This window comes from Heterodontus francisci, chromosome 5 (assembly GCF_036365525.1).
Source record: "Heterodontus francisci isolate sHetFra1 chromosome 5, sHetFra1.hap1, whole genome shotgun sequence".
In the NCBI taxonomy this organism is placed as follows: Eukaryota; Metazoa; Chordata; class Chondrichthyes; order Heterodontiformes; family Heterodontidae; genus Heterodontus; species Heterodontus francisci.
Genome location: NC_090375.1, coordinates 165,521,998 through 165,538,552, shown reverse-complemented (window position 1 = coordinate 165,538,552; position 16,555 = coordinate 165,521,998). Strand labels below are relative to the sequence as shown.

The following is a 16,555-nucleotide window of genomic DNA, read 5'->3' as shown; positions in this document are numbered from 1 at the left end:
ATCTAGGATAGGATGTTTACCCCCACTTCCTGGATCCCCCGGAAGTGGGGGGAGATCCACCTCGGGGTCTGTGTTTGGCCACCCCACACCGCTCCCACTAGTAGCTGCAGGCTGACTTGCGGGCAGGGATCCTGTAATAGAAAAGAGTTAAAATTTCATAGCATGCAGGGAAACCTGGACTTCAAGATTTCCTGTCTGTAACTCTGCCTATGAATCTCACTCTGTCAATATCGTGGCCTTTTTCTCTTAAAAGTCTGCAGCCTTCATTTATGGAACATCATAGAAAATTCTTCCCCATTTCGTGTATCAATGGAACTTGATTGCTGTCTTGGTGGCGCCGAGAGCAGATTAGACAGATTCATTCATAACTGCTTTAAAATATAGGGGCATAGATAGACTCCACTTTCACAAGGTTTTCAGGATATGATAGCTGCCATTGGACCAATCATTCCACTAATGAATGGACACACAGATCCAGGGTTCAGCACAATGCTGATAGCTGGAGATAACCAGGATGAGATTGTTGTTTCTCAGGACAATAGCACGTCAAGCATCTTTCCCCCCCAAAGCACCACACAATTATGACTGTGACACCACGTTGCCCAGGCTCAATCCCCAGAGTTTTGGGCAGCAGTGATTCCCTCCCAGGACCAAGCTGCCGTGAGAAGAGGTGCCACCTTCATCACATGAAGCTTTTGTACTCAATGAGCAGCCAGCCACCTAGGAGAAGCATTACAGCATTAAAGAAAGTAAAGTACCTTTAGTGATTCAGGGAAAACCTGGTGTGAAGAAAGAATAGAAAGACCCCATGTCCACTTTTCTGTTGCATGTAATATAGGAGAATTTGCACTTAGTTTGTGCTCAGTTATTCATTAATACTTTGTAGACTTGCATTGTTATGCAGGGCCAAAACAGTTTAACATGATGTTCTAGAGTGAGTATTCTATTGAAGTATTTGTATTTTAAGTGGAGTCAAGGGAATAAGGGCTAATAGCACTGACGACAAAAGGAGGCTGTTAAACAGATAAAAATATTTCATTGTTAACTTGAATTCTAATGCCCCCTACAGCTGTGACTGAGCAGTCTTTTAAGTGACTTCCCTCTGATGCTTCATTACCTCATTACATGTTCTACCTCCAAAGCAGCTTGAATACATTCCACAGGAATATCCATGTCCAGAAAGCTACAACTATGATAAATGCTCTGGAGCATATTGCAGAGGCCCATCTAATCTGTCAAGACAACATAAGCACCCTTTTAGAATCACTACTGTTGTTTCAATGAAAGCTCTTGTTGAGTTTCAGTTTAGCCCTTCTCAGTTGCTGTTCTTGTCATTCTTAGAAGGGTCAAGCAGCAAGGGATATGTTTTTTACTCGCAAGCCATCCATTCACTTGATTATCTTTGAAGAACTTAGGAAGAGCAGAATTCTCAATGCCTGCGAATTTCTAGCATGGACGTGGAGGATTCTTTGCACATGGTCACATACAAACTGGATATGCGCTGATTGATACCCTTTTGTACGAAGAAGATTGAAGGAGTTATTGGTCAGAGCTTGCAGTTCTACGTGCATGAAATCTGTTGCATCCTACACTTTGAAGAACCCAACTGTATGATAAAACTGGCTGGCCCTATCTCAACTGTTGTCTTGCTGTCATAATAACCTCGGTGAATTCCACAATTGTGCTAAAATATTACCTGGCAAATGTAAGCGACCAATTACTGTCTATTAGCCTACACTCGCAGATATTACGCAGACCGTCCATGATGGCTTGAAATGAACCTCTGACACAAATATTGAGTGTGGTCATCACTTTCACTGCCACAGGCAGAGATGTCCTAGTGGACAAATTAGGACCATTGTCTTATGTGGTTGCTGCTATAGCTGTGATTGCCTCTTTGGTAAAATGCACTCTTCTTACATAGATCTTTCTAAGATCTATGTGGCCTGTAGATATTTTACAGGGCGTGGGTTGGGGGCTAATATCATGTAAGGTGGATCCTTATATTGCCACACTCTCATTTCCTCTATCCTGGCTTGCATTAAAATTGTAAACAATGGAATGCTTATTCAGGATTTAATTCTTCCATGGCACCCAGAATCTCTTTAATGAGCGTGGGGGAAAAATGTCTCATGTCTTCAGGATGTCAGTGTCAGATCCAGTTGTATCCCAATGCAAAGCAAAATAAAATGGCTTTAAATGTTCTTGCATAATTCCAGTAATCACTTCTTAAAGCTTCTTCAGGCTGCAGGCTCTAAAGTAAGGTTGATTTTTCATAATGCAGCATGTTTCTAGAGTGTGGTTGTGATATTTGTCTCCTAACCCAGTACTCTTTTGATGAAAGGTCACAGACCTGAAACGTTAACTCTGCTTCTCTCTCCACAGATGCTGCCTGGACTGCTGAGTATTTCCAGCACTGTGTTTTTATTTCAGATTTCCAGCATCTGCAGTATTTTGCTTTTATTTCACAGCGGTGGATCGTTCTTTGAAATTCAGTTACTGACTTTTGTCAGAGATGAATTTAGTAAATTACAGATTTGTAAGAATTCTAACTCAATACATTTGGAATGTGAGATTATAGTTTTTAAATAAAGGTCATCATCATCAATGTTTATTTAACATGTTATAATGTGTCAAACTTTTCAACAGTTATAACTTAGAGTTTTAATACATCAGAATTATTAATTTAAGCACAATGTACTACTTAATTACAGTTATGGATTTGAATGTCTCAGAGACCCAACTGTGTGTTAGTGTGGAAGCTTCCACTATTCGACTGTCTCTGGCAAAGGTATGACCTGCTTTTGTTCCTTTAAATTTTAAATGTATTTTAAAAATCATTTAATGAATTTTTATCCCTATTTTTGGTATTTGTACACTATACATTTTTCTCTGACTATTAGGGTGGATAACCTTCTTTCAGTCAAGCTCAAGGTGAAATTGTGGCTGTGAATCGGTATCCTAAGAATTGCTGTGCAAAATAAGACCAAGGTCCAGCTAGTTCACTTTCTACCACCCTGGTAGTTACATGTTACAACAACAGAGTTGTTGACTAATCCTTCAATCATTTTCTATTAGTTAGTCCACAACAGACCCAGACGTGACACGAGGTAAACTCCAGCGGAGAGCATTAGAAATCATAGGTCCAAAGTCACCTGTACATTCTAAGCTTGCTATCTTTTCTCTTTTGGGCCTCCTTATCTCGAGAGACAATGGATACGCGCCTGGAGGTGGTCAGTGGTTTGTGAAGCAGCGCCTGGAGTGGCTATAAAGGCCAATTCTGGAGTGACAGGCTCTTCCACAGGTGCTGCAGAGAAATTTGTTTGTTGGGGCTGTTGCACAGTTGGCTCTCCCCTTGCGCCTCTGTCTTTTTTCCTGCCAACTACTAAGTCTCTTCGACTCGCCACAATTTAGCCCTGTCTTTATGGCTGCCCGCCAGCTCTGGCGAATGCTGGCAACTGACTCCCACGACTTGTGATCAATGTCACACGATTTCATGTCGCGTTTGCAGACGTCTTTATAACGGAGACATGGACGGCCGGTGGGTCTGATACCAGTGGCGAGCTCGCTGTACAATGTGTCTTTGGGGATCCTGCCATCTTCCATGCGGCTCACATGGCCAAGCCATCTCAAGCGCCGCTGACTCAGTAGTGTGTATAAGCTGGGGATGTTGGCCGCTTCAAGGACTTCTGTGTTGGAGATATAGTCCTGCCACCTGATGCCAAGTATTCTCCGAAGGCAGCGAAGATGGAATGAATTGAGACGTCGCTCTTGGCTGGCATACGTTGTCCAGGCCTCGCTGCCGTAGAGCAAGGTACTGAGGACATAAGCTAAGGACATAAGGATATAAGCTTGCTATACTGACCACATAATATATCAAATTGCTCATATACTGTATCCTGTATCCCAAAATGTACATTTTGTTTCTACAGCAATACATTTCAATCTAATATATATATATAAAAGTAAATTCCCTGTGAAGTTGTCCATGCTCAGTTGATGCATGTAAGTTATTTTTATATATAAGAAGGCAATTAAATTGGGAGAGAGACTTTACAAAACTCAGTTCACAAAGGCATCTAATGACCAGAGTTTGATACTGCATCATGACAGTTAACATTAGGAAAACTGAATGGGAAATGCAACAGGGCAATTTGCAACAGTGATGTTCACTAAAACATTTGACAACAGAAAGTAATGTTTGTGTACAGAAAATGTGCACTATATAAAAAGGGGGAGAAATTTGTTCTTCTCGTGCCACTTCTAGATGGTGTTCTTATGCATCTACTACCCTTGGTTCTTCTATGTGGTGGTGGTTGCAGGATGGTGCTGTGGGTGGCACAGTGGCGCAGTGGTTAGCACCGCAGCCTCACAGCTCCAGCGACCCGGGTTCAGTTCTGGGTACTGCCTGTGTGGAGTTTGCAAGTTCTCCCTGTGACCGCGTGGGTTTCCGCTGGGTGCTCCGGTTTCCTCTCATAGCCAAAGACTTGCAGGTTGATAGGTAAATTGGCCATTGTAAATTGCCCCTAGTATAGGTAGGTGGTAGGAGAATAGTGGTGATGTGGTAGGGAATATGGGATTAATGTAGGATTAGTTTAAATGGGTGGTTGATGGTTGGCACAGACTCGGTAGGCCGAAGGGCCTGTTTCAGTGCTGTATCTTTCTATGACTCTAAGAAGCCTTGGCAAGTTGCAACAGTGCATCCTGTAGTTAGTATATACTGTAGCCATAGTTTAAGATGATGGATTGCTGCCAATCGAGCGGACTGTTTTGTCCTGAATGGTGTCGAGCTTCTCGAATATTTTTGTTGCTGCAATCATCCAGGCAACATAACATAAGAAATAGGAGTAGACCATATGTCCTCTTGAGCCTGCTCCGCCATTCAGTATGATCATGTCTAATCTTCTGCTTCAACTCCACTTTCCCACCAGTTCTCCATATCCCTTTATTACCTGAGAGATCAAAAATCTCTCTATCTCAGCCTTGAATATACTCAACCCTCTGGGGTAGAGACTTCCAAAGATTCACAACTATCTGAGTGAACAAATTTCTTCTCATCTCAGTCCTAAATGATCAACCCCTTATCCTGAGGCTGTACCCTTGTGTTCTTGATTCCACAGCCAGGGGAAACAACCTCTCAGTGTCTATTCTGTCAGGCCTCTTCAGAATCTTGTATGTTTCAATGAGATCACATCTCATTCTTCTAAAATCCAGAGAGAATAGGCCCAATTTACTCAGTCTCTTATCATTCGTTCCTGGGATGAGAGCTTTGTCCAATCTAGCGAACCTTCACTGTATTGCCTCCAATGCAGATATATCCTTCCTTAGATATGGAGACCAAAACTACGCACAGTACTCCAGGTGTGGTCTAGAAAAGCCCTATGCAGTTTTAGCAAGACTTCCTTATTCTTGTACTGCAGCTGCCTTACAATAAAGGCCAATATGCCATTTGCCTTCCTAATTGCTTGCTGTACCTGCATGCTAACTTTGTGTTCCTTCTACAAATACACCCAAATCTCTCTGAGCAACATTTAGAAGTTTCAAGCTAACTAAAAAAATTCAGCTGTTCTATTCTTAATACAGAAGTAAATGACTTTACACTTACCCACATTATACTCCATTTGCCACTTTGTTGCCCACTCACTTGGCCTGTCTTTTTCTCTTTGCAGCCTCTTTGTGTCCTCCTCACAGCTTATATTTCCACTTAGCTTTGTATCAGCCTCTTGATTTAAGTCATTACTACAGATGGTAAATAGCTGAGGCCCCAGCACTGATCCTTGTGGCACTCCACTTGAAAATGCTCTGCCATCTTGAAACTGCCCTGTTTATCCCTACTCTCTGCTTCCTGTCCATTAACCAAACCTCCATCCATACTTAAATATAACCCCAACTCTATGAGTCATTATCTTGCATGTTAACCTTTTATGTGGCACTTTATCAAATACCTTTTGGAAATCCAAGTATACTACATCTATTGGCTCCCCTTTAAATACCCTACTAGTTGCATCCTCAAAAAAACTAATAAATCTGTCGAACATGATTCCTGATCATGCCATGATTTTCTAAGTGCATTCTTAAGACTTCCTTAATAATAGATTACAGCATTTTCTCAATGACTGATCTCAGGCCAACTGGCCTGTAGTTCCCTGTTTTCTCTCTCCCTTCATTCGTGAACATTGATGTTACATTTTCTAACTTCCAATCCACTGGGACCATTGTAGAATTCAGGGAATTTTGGAAAATCATGACCAGTACATCCACTATCTCTGCAACTATCTCTTTGAGAATCCTAGATTGTAGGCCATCAGGTCCTGCAGATTTGTTGGCTTTTAGTCCCTTAAGTTTCTCTAATACTTTTTTCTCTGCTGATATTAATTACCTTAAGTTCTTCACTCTTATTAGCCCCTTGGTGACCTCCTATTTCTGGTATGTAATTTGTGTCTTCTACTGTAAAGATAGGCACAAAATATTTGATCACTGTCTCTGCCATTTCCTCATTCCCCAGATAATTTCGCCTATCTCTTCCTTTTAAGGGACCAATGCTTACTTTAGCTAGTCTCATTTTCATATACTTGTACGAGCTCTTACAGTCTGTTTTTATATTCCTGGCTGGTTTATTCTCATTCTTCTTTTTCCTTTTTATTAGCTTTTTGGTCAACCTTTAGTGGTTTCTAAAACTCTCCCAATCCTCAGGCTTGCTACTATCCTTTGCAACATTATAAGCCTCTTTTAATCTAATACTGTCTATAAATTCCCCACTGAGCCACGGATGGATCTTTCTTGCTGAGTTTTGTTTATTAATGGAACGTATTTTTGTTGAAAATTTTGAATCATTTTCTTTAAATGTTTCCCTCTGTTTATTTACCACCATATCTTTCAGTCTGTTGACCCACTCAAGCTTGGCCAGCTCTCCCCTCCTACCTGCGTAATTGGCTTTGTTTAAGTTTAAGATTCTTGTTTTGGACTCAAATATGTTGCTGTCAAATTTAATATGGAATTCAGTTGTATTAGGATCACTTTTTCCCAGATGATGGTTTACTATGACATTACTAATTAACCCTTCATCATTGCACAATACTAAATCAAAAATAGTTTTGTTCCTACTTGCTTCCACAACATATTGTTCTAAGAAACTGTCGCAAAAGCATTCTACAAACTCATCTTCCAGACTACCTTTGCCAATTTGCTTTGTCCAATCTATATAAAGAGTAAAGTCCCCCACAGTTATTACATTGACTTTGTTGCAAGCTCCATTATTTTCTTCCTTAATGCTCTGTCCAATGGTATAACTACTGTTATGGGGCCCATAAACTATTTCCACCAGCATTTTCTGACCCTTGTTGTTCTTAATCTCCACCCATACTGATTCTGCTTCTTGATCTTCTGAGCCTAGATCTTTTCTAACTACTGTCCTTATGCCACACCTTCCTATCCTTGACCATTAACCAATCCTAAAATTCTACTTAATCTAAGGATTAAGGCTCTAAGGACTGCCTTCTGGAACAAAGTGTCCAGGTACTTGGCCCTCCCTGACGCCCTGCAATGTCTGCAGCTTGGACCAGCTCAACAACTTTGAGCCAAAGTTGCTCAGGCTGCAGACTCTTACTGCAAATATGGTTGTCCGGGATCGTATTACCTTCCACAAACTCCAAAATGCTGCAGTTTCGGCACACCACCCACCCTGCCATGTCTATCTTTATTTATTTAATTAGTTGATTAGTTACTAATTTAGTAAAGTAACAGCAAGCTATAGTTTCCTAGCTTAGAGATGAAAAAAACATTCACCAGTTGCTGGAGGTTTAAAAAAAAGACTGAAAAGGAGCATCCCCTTCCCCCTCTGCACCAAATGCTCACTTGCACTTTAGCACTATGTTTATGAAGCACTCAGTTCCCCGACTACTCTGTGCTCCACGAGTGGAGAGTATTCCACACTATCCTGAATTGTCCCTTTTATGTGCCTTGGAGATGCTTTGGGGAGTCAGGTGGTGAGACACTCTTCACAGAATACCAAAGCTCTGACTTGTAGTAGAAGCTACAGCATTTATATGGCTTGTCCATTTGTGTTTCGAATCAACAGCAACTTCCAGAATATTGATGTTGGGGGTTTCGGTGATGGTAATGCCATTGAATATCAAGTCGAGGTGATTAGATTCTCTCTCATTGGGGATGATCATTGCGTTGCACTTGTTTGGCTTGAATTGTACTTGCCACTTATTAAGTACAAACCTAAATGCCCAGGTCTTGCTGCATAAGGGCATGGACTGCTTCATTATTTCAGGAGTTGTGAATGGAACTGAACATGGTGCAATCGTCAGCGAATATCCCCACTTCTGACTTTATGGTGGAGGTAAGATGGTGTTAAGATAGTTGGGCCTGGGATGCTGCCCTGAGAAGCTCTTGAAGTGATATCCTGGGACTGAGATGATTGGACTTCAACAACTACAAGCGTTTGTCTTTCTGTTATGTATGACTCTAGCCAGTGGAAAGTTTTCCCCAATCCCCATTGACTTCAGTTTCATTCAGGCTCTGTAATGGCACCCTCGGTTAAATGCTGCCTTGATGGACAGGACAGCTACTTCATTCAGCTCCTTTGCCCATGTTTTAATCAAGGCTGTAGTGAGATCTGGAACGGAATGGCCCTGGTGGAACCCAAACTGAGTATCAGTGAGCAGGATATTGGTGAATAAGTGCTGCTGGAAACACTGTTAATGAGAATAGGCCGATAGGACGGTAATTGATCAACTTTGATTTGTCCTGCTTTTTGTAGTCAGGTTATTCCTGAGCAGATTTTCACCTTGTTGGCTAGGTACCAATGCTGTAGCTGTACAGTTTGACTAGAGGTATGACTAGTTCTGGAGCACAGGTCTTCAGCACTAGAGCTGAAATGTTGTCAGGACCCATAGCCTTTGCTGTCTCAAGTGCACTCTGCTGTTACTTGATATCACGTAGAGTGAATTGAATTGGCTGGAGAAATGGCATCTGTGATGATAAGGACCTCAGGAGGAGGCCAAGAAGGAGGTGTTCTCACGTCCTGTAGCAAGCCCAGTTTGGCAGCTGTGCCCTTCAGAGCTCCGCCACTTTGGTCAGTGGTGATACTATTGACCCTGTCTTGGTTATGGACATTGAAGTTCTTAACCCAGAGTATATTCTGTGCCTTTGCTACCCACAGTGCTTCCTCCAAATGGTCAACATGGAGGAGTACTGATTCATTAGCTGAGGGAAGGTTGTAGGTGGTAATTTGGCAGGTGGTAGTTTGGCTCGCAGGCTACTTGCCAGTTATTAAGCCCAAATCTGGTTTCCCAGGCCTTGCTGCGTAAGGGCATGGACTGTTTCATTATTTGAGGAATTGTGAATGGAACTGAACACGGTGCAAGCATTAGCGAATATCCTGATTTCTGACCTTATGTTGGAGGAAATGTTGGTCTAGGATGCTGCCCTGAGAAGCTCCTGAAGTAAGCCTTGCCCATGATTGACTTAAAGCCATGAGATTTCATGGGGTTTGGAGTCAGTGTTGAGGACTCCCAGAGCCATTCTCGCCTTCCTGTATATCAATGTCTTCCCAACCTGTTGTGGGTCTTTCCTGCCAGTGGGATAGGACATGCCAGAGATGTTGATGGAGGTGTCTGGGAAATTTTCTGATAGTCATGCTCATAGAATCATACCTTTGTCAGGCTGTTGTTTGACTAGTTTGTGGGGCAGCTCTTCCAACTTTGGCACCAGCCCTCTGTAGGACAGTGAAGGAACTTTTAAATAACTTAACTGCAAAAGCTTGACCAATTTAACCAACATGCATTGAACACTGTGAACCATACTCAGGGACAAATTCATGTTCTCAGCCTGTTTAAAATAAATCTGCTGAACTGTGAAACTGCACAATGCTATCGGGAAGGAGCAGAGACAGTCGAAGAGAGACATTGATATTTGGATTTATGAGGAACAGAGTTTGGAGACAGTATAAATTAGGTAAGATGGGGCCTAGTGATCTGCTGCCCATGATGGAAAGTTGACTACAAGGGGCCTCAGGTGATGGAAAGTTACTGAAAGAAGCTTAAAAAAACGATGGACAACTTCTGGGCAGGTTCAAACCATATGGTTTAAACAAAGAACTCAGCTCATTATTAGATATTATAACTTAAAGAAAAGCTTCATAGGACAGTATGGCCCTATCAATATAGTAACCCAGGTCCATCCCCTGAAAAGTGGTATAAAAGATTGAAAACATCAGAGATCTTTACTGCAGTCAACAGGAGGGATCCTGACAAGCATCGGAAGGAGATCTGCAATCAACAGGAGCTGGCCACTTTGGGGTGATTGTATGAATAATTCTTCTTCTTCTTTGGCCTCCTTGTCTCGAGAGACAATGGGTATGCGCCTGGAAGTGGTCAGTGGTTTGTGAAGCGGTGCCTGGAGTGGCTATAAAAGCTAATTCTAGAGTGACAGACTCTTCCACAGGTGCTGCAGATAAAATTGGTTGTCGGGGCTGTTACACAGTTGGCTCTCCTTGTGCTTCTGTCTTTTTTCCTGCCAACAGCTAGGTCTCTTCAACTCGCTACTCTTTAGCTCCGCCTTTATGGCTGTCCGCCAGCTCTGGCGATCACTGGCAACTGACTCCCACGACTTGTGATAACTTCATGTCGCGTTTGCAGACGTTTTTAAAGCGGAGACATGGACAGCCGATGGGTCTGATACCAGTGACGAGCTCACTGTACAATGTGTCCTTGGGGATCCTGCCACCTTCCATGTGGCTCACATGGCCAAGCCATCTCAAGTTCCGCTGGCTCAGTAGGGTGTATATGCTAGGGATGTTGGCTGCCTCGAAGACTTCTGCGTTGGAGATACGGTCCTGCCACCTGATGCCAAGGATTCTCCGGAGGCAGCGAAGATGGAATGAATTGAGATGTCGCTCTTGGCTGACATACATTGTCCAGGCCTTGCTACCATAGAGCAAGGTACTGAGGACACAGGCTTGATACACTCGGACTTTTGTGTTCCGTGTCAGTGCGCCATTTTCCCACACTCTCTTGGCCAGTCTGGAGATAGCAGCGGACGCCTTTCCCATGCGCTTGTTGATTTCTGCATCGAGAGACAGGTTACTGGTGATAGTTGAGCCTAGGTAGGTGAACTCTTGAACCACTTCCAGAGCGTGGTCACTGATATTGATGGATGGAGCATTTCTAATGTCCTGTCCCATGATGATTACTGGTAGATATTGTTGAAGCATTTATTTTCTGGGAGTAGAGTAACAAAGCAGTTTTAAAATTTTGTTTTCTCTTCTTTCTCAACCTGCTAAATCTGTAATCATTTTCTGTAATCATTTTAAATCTGCCCCATTTTAAATCTGTAATAATGGGAACAAATAAATTAATCCCATTAAGCATAACCACCTTCTGAATGAGTCATCAATTTGTTCTCTTGTAATTCGTTGGTCAAAATGAACTATAAGCCTGAGTGAGTGTTTTCAAACAAAAAGCTTACTCTCTGATGTTCGTGAGGAGGATTTTGCAGGGTGGACTGGCATGGGTCTGCCTTCATCATGTATGATATTTTGGTCGCAGCCTGGTGGTCCATCTGGTCTTATTTTTTTTTTGTAGAGGTTTGATACAATTGCGTGGCTTCTGGGTCATTTCAGTTTCAATCTTATTGGTGTGGGACTGGAGTCCCATATAGGCCAGACCAGTTAAGGTGAGCAGGTTTCCTTCCATAAAGGACATTAGTGAACCAGTTGGGTTTTTACAAAACTCCATGAGCTTCATAGTGACTTTTATTGATGCCAACTTTTTATTCCAGATTTATTTAGTTTTTGTAAAAACTGAATTCCAATTGACAAAAGCCACCGTGTGATTTGAATTTACATTCTTTGTATTTTAAATCCAGGGCTCTGAATTACTCATCCAGTAAAATAACCAGTGTGCCCACTGGCACTGTGTCAGTTCTGGTTATTGAGACACATGGAAGACTTAAGTGTGGGCAGCAATTCAGAAAAGGGCACCATGGCTGATTTCTCGTGTTAAAGCTCTACGAATTCTGAGATCAAGTTATGAAGAAAACTTGGAAGGGAGGTGTCAGAGGTGATCTTATAAAGGCCTGCAAGATTGTTTAAGGGAATGGAAAACATAAATCTGGAATATTATGTTAAAATAAATGACAAGAGTAGGACAAATTGGCATATTCAAACTAAAAGGTAACTTCAGGACTGATACCAAGAAATTCTTAACAGTCATCAGGATATGGAATATGTTTCCAGATAGAGCAGTGGTGACAAAAGTCCTGAAAACCTTGAAGAAACAGTTGGATTGTGCAATAGGAAGACATTCCATTTGATGGTTGCACAGTTCAGTTCCATTTGCAACTCTTCAGCTAACGAAGCAGTCTGTGCCCAAATGCAGCAAGACCTAGACAACATTCAGGCTTTAGCTGATGAGTGGCAAGTAACATTTCCACCATGCACATGGCAGGCAATGGCCATCTCCAGCAAGAGAGAAAGTCTAACCACCTCCCCTTGACATTCAACGACATTACCATCGCTGAATCCCCCACCAGCAGCATGCTGGAATTGACCATACCAGCCACATAAATACTATGGCTACAAGGGCACGTCAGAAGTTTGTTATTCTGCAGCAAGTGACTCACCTTCTGACTCCTCTAAGTCTTTCCACCATTTACAAGGCACAAGTCAGGATACAACTCTCAACTTCCCTGGATGAGTGCAGCTGCAACAACACTCAGGAAACTCAACACCATCCAGGACAAATCAGCACACTTGATTGGCATCCCATCTATTACCGGCGCACTATGGCTTCAGTCTATACCATCTATACGATGTACTGCACCAAATCACCAAGGCTTCTTCAGCAGTACTTCCTGAGTCTGACCTCTACCACGTGGAAGGACAAGGGCGGTAGTTGCATGGGGACACCACCATGTGCAAGTGCCCCCTCCAAGTCACACACCATCCTGACTTGGAAATATATTGCTGTCCTTCATCATCGCTGAGCTCAAAATCCTGGAGCTCCCTTCCTAACAGCATTGTAGAAGTATCTGCACCACCCGGACTACAGCTCACCACCACTCCCTCAAGGGCAATAAATTTACAGGGACCTTGACAGCGATGATGACATCCCATGAACGAGTAATAAAAAAACTATCTGAATTTAAATGGGCTGAATGGCTTTCTTCCTCTTAACAATTTTTTATACTTTCCTGCCTCGTTTCTGTATGTGACAGACTTCATTAATCATTTTAGCACATTGTGCATTTTACAGATTTATGCATTTGTAGGAATAATACCTATTCTATTTTCTACAAAGCCTTACTTCCTCTTGTCATGTTCTGTAATATTTTTAAACCAAAGTTTTCCAGTAGAACTTCATTTATCCACATTTATAATGAAAATGGCCCATGTAAACTTGTCACACTGTAATGACAATCTCTTACCAGTGGTGAGACTGTAGCACCTTAGCCTTACATCGCCCAGCTCCCCAGCCAGTACTGCAGCAAAACTCCTATATCTTATGTCTGTGCGCCTTGCTCCAGTTATCCCCCATCTTCTAACCCACTTCACCTGAAGACTATGCTTGGTCTTGAGATCAATTATATATTATATTTAATTGATTAAAAAGTAAATCTTTCTTAATTCATAGGTAGAAGACTTTGACATTTCAACAGGAGTGTTGAAGAATTTCCGCAACAAAAGAGTTACTGCAATTCCAAAACATTTTATTGCAAGTAAATGGTGCTACGTGTTGCCCAGGTGATTTTTGTAAGATTCCACAAACCAGCAATATCATACCACAGTAATATTATTTCAATCTGTTCCCCTCAGCCTAGGGTGAATGTTTGCTCTTGCACAAGTATTTGTAGTCAAAATGGTTTATTATGCTATTAGTGGTTCTGACTAACGATCTTTATATCCTTAAGTTTCTTTGCAGTTTGTCAATACATGTTGAATTTTTCATTCATTATGTTGTTTGTTGAAATTATTTGCAAATTCATCACTATTCCCAGTTGTGTGAAATTTTTGATAAGGGCCACCATCTGCATTTGTTTTAATTATGGCACAAAATGTATGGAGACCTTTATTGTTGATGCCCATATATTTTTCCTGTCTACAAAATATAATTGATAGTTACAATATTTGTCTGGCTATTAGCACACACCAAGAGAGACTGATGCTGCATACTAAAAGATATAATCCAAGAGAAAATTGCTAATGGATCCTATCTGGTACAATGAGCATTAACAGTTCTATTCCATCTGCTACAAATTCATCCCAACCTGTTGGCACCTAGCACAGCCATCCATTTAATGTCGCCAGTAAACATCGCACTAACCAGCCAAAGACTTGCAGGTTGATAGGTAAATTGGCCATTGTAAAATTGCCCCTAATATAGGTAGGTGGTAGGGAAATATAGGTAAGGTGGGGATGTGGTAGGAATGTAGGATTATTATAAATGGGTGGTTGATGGTCGGCACAGACTCGGTGGGCCGAAGGGCCTGTTTCAGTGCTATATCTCTAAATAAAATAAAATAAACCTTATGAACGCTGGACTTTCTGGTATAGTTATGTTTTGAAAACTAATGCAGTGTAAAATGGACAATCAGAGGAGACATGTGACATCATACCAATTCTGCCCAGAGACAAGCCAGGGGTCTTGATTACCATGAGATCAAAGACCCTTTTGAAAGCAAGGTGCAAGGTTGTAATACCTAAAGTACAATGGGTTTCACTCTCCCAGAGCCAGGGGCTCAAAAATGCAAATTCCAGTTGTAATTGTTAACACCTGAAACAAACAAGGCCCAGGTGGTTTTGCTATGGTTAGACGGTCTCTGAGATTTGTAAAAGGCAAATGACTATAGACTATTGGTCTGAATATATTTGAGAGGCTTTCCTAAGTCTGGAAGCTGAAAGGAAGACTAGCAGAGCTGCCCAGCCTAAAGCAGCTGCTCTCAGATCACCAATGCAACAAAAGGCTGCTAAGATTTGAACCCGGTTCGAAAGTTGAGGTTTGTGGAGGAGAAAAGGCCAACGGGGTCATCAGAGATTGCCTTATTAACATAAGTCCAGTCGAATCTGCTTGGAAGAAGTGAGGGAAGCAGTTGTTGGCTTTGGGATGGACATTGGGAGATCCAAACCATTGCAGCTGGGAGTAGTTTGGGACTTTAAACTGCAAGGATATCTTTTTGATGAGAACACTGTAATGTATAAATGGGGTGTGCGGTTTATGAGAGTGTTAAGTTAATGGGAAATACCTTTCTCTGTAATTTAGTGTATTAGCTACCTACTAAGTACTGTTTAGTTAATGTTGATTTTTTTGTTTAGTTATAGTAAAAGTCTGAAAATGTGGGATCTTGTGTAATTCTTTAATTGGTCTAGGGAGTTCATATCTCTTTTTTAAAGTTAACAGTCTCTGCTGAGGTGATAACACTTTACATTTACTTCACACTTTAAATTCTATTTAATGGTTGACATCTAGCATTGACTATACCAATCATTGTACCCATGAAAAGAAGACTTAGTATATCATTGTTCTGAGAATTTTTCTGAAATTGAGTGGCACTGCAACTCTTAATTGTCTTCAAAGCATTCAGCTCTAAAGTAGACCACAAGTAATAGACTGGACTAGCACCAATTAACCCTACTGGTACTGTCCCATACTTGGATTTAGCTGAAATTACCAGAAATTGTTGGCAGATGGAAATTGGCATTCCTATTATAGAGAAATGAAAGATTTTGTAGAAAGTTACAAATGTACTAACAGAACCTCCAGTCCATTCCTGGATTGGCACTGACGGGTGGAACCTTGCATCGTTTTCACACCTACACAAGGACCACAACAGCAGCTTTTGAAGGTTTCAGTCAGGGAACAAGGACAACATACCACTATGGGAAGGTTATTGTAGACCAGGGTCTGTACTAGCTTTTGCTACAGGCACCCTGTGCAACTAAATCTACCTCTCTTCAGAATTTACCTTTTTCATTATGAATGCAGATGGATAGCCACTTGAGACACATCATAGCTATGTTGAAGAGGATAATCACAGATGCTTGAGTTCAGAAGACCATTAGGATGGTGTACCTTCTACATTCTTGTGGTGTAATTTGATTTTATCATCTGATAGACCCTTGAATAACGGATAAACTGGTAGCCGAGACGATGTGTTGTCTTTGACATCAAGTGGGTGCATCCAGATCAGGGAACAGGGACAACATACCACCATGGGAAGGTTATTCTAGACCAGGGTCTGTACTGGCTTTTGCTACAGGCACCCTGTGCACTAAATCTACCTCTCTCTCTTCAGAAATGACCTTTTTCATTATGAATGCAGATGGATAGCCACTTGAGACACTTTGTAGCTATGATGAAGAGGGTAATCACATGCTTGAGTTCAGAAGACCATTAGGATGGTGTACCTTCTACATTCTTGTGGTGTGATTTGATTTTATCATCTGTTGGACCCTTGTCTAAAGGATAAACTGGCAGTCGAGACGACGTGTTGTCTGTGACATCAAGCGGGTGCATCCAGATCAGGAAAGGGATAGATTTTATTCACAAAT

At 41.7% G+C, this 16,555-nt stretch overlaps 1 protein-coding gene across 1 annotated transcript in view; it reads left to right on the top strand.

Moving 5' to 3' along the window:
* The first annotated feature begins 12,579 nt into the window (after positions 1-12,579).
* LOC137370293 (uncharacterized protein C18orf63-like) overlaps positions 12,580-16,555 on the top strand; it is a 46,021-nt gene continuing 42,045 nt past the window's right edge. Inside the window, exons 1-2 of the mRNA XM_068032671.1 lie at positions 12,580-12,924; positions 13,641-13,750. Of these exons, the coding sequence (XP_067888772.1) occupies positions 12,580-12,924; positions 13,641-13,750 (455 nt within the window). The remainder of the gene's footprint in view (positions 12,925-13,640; positions 13,751-16,555) is intronic.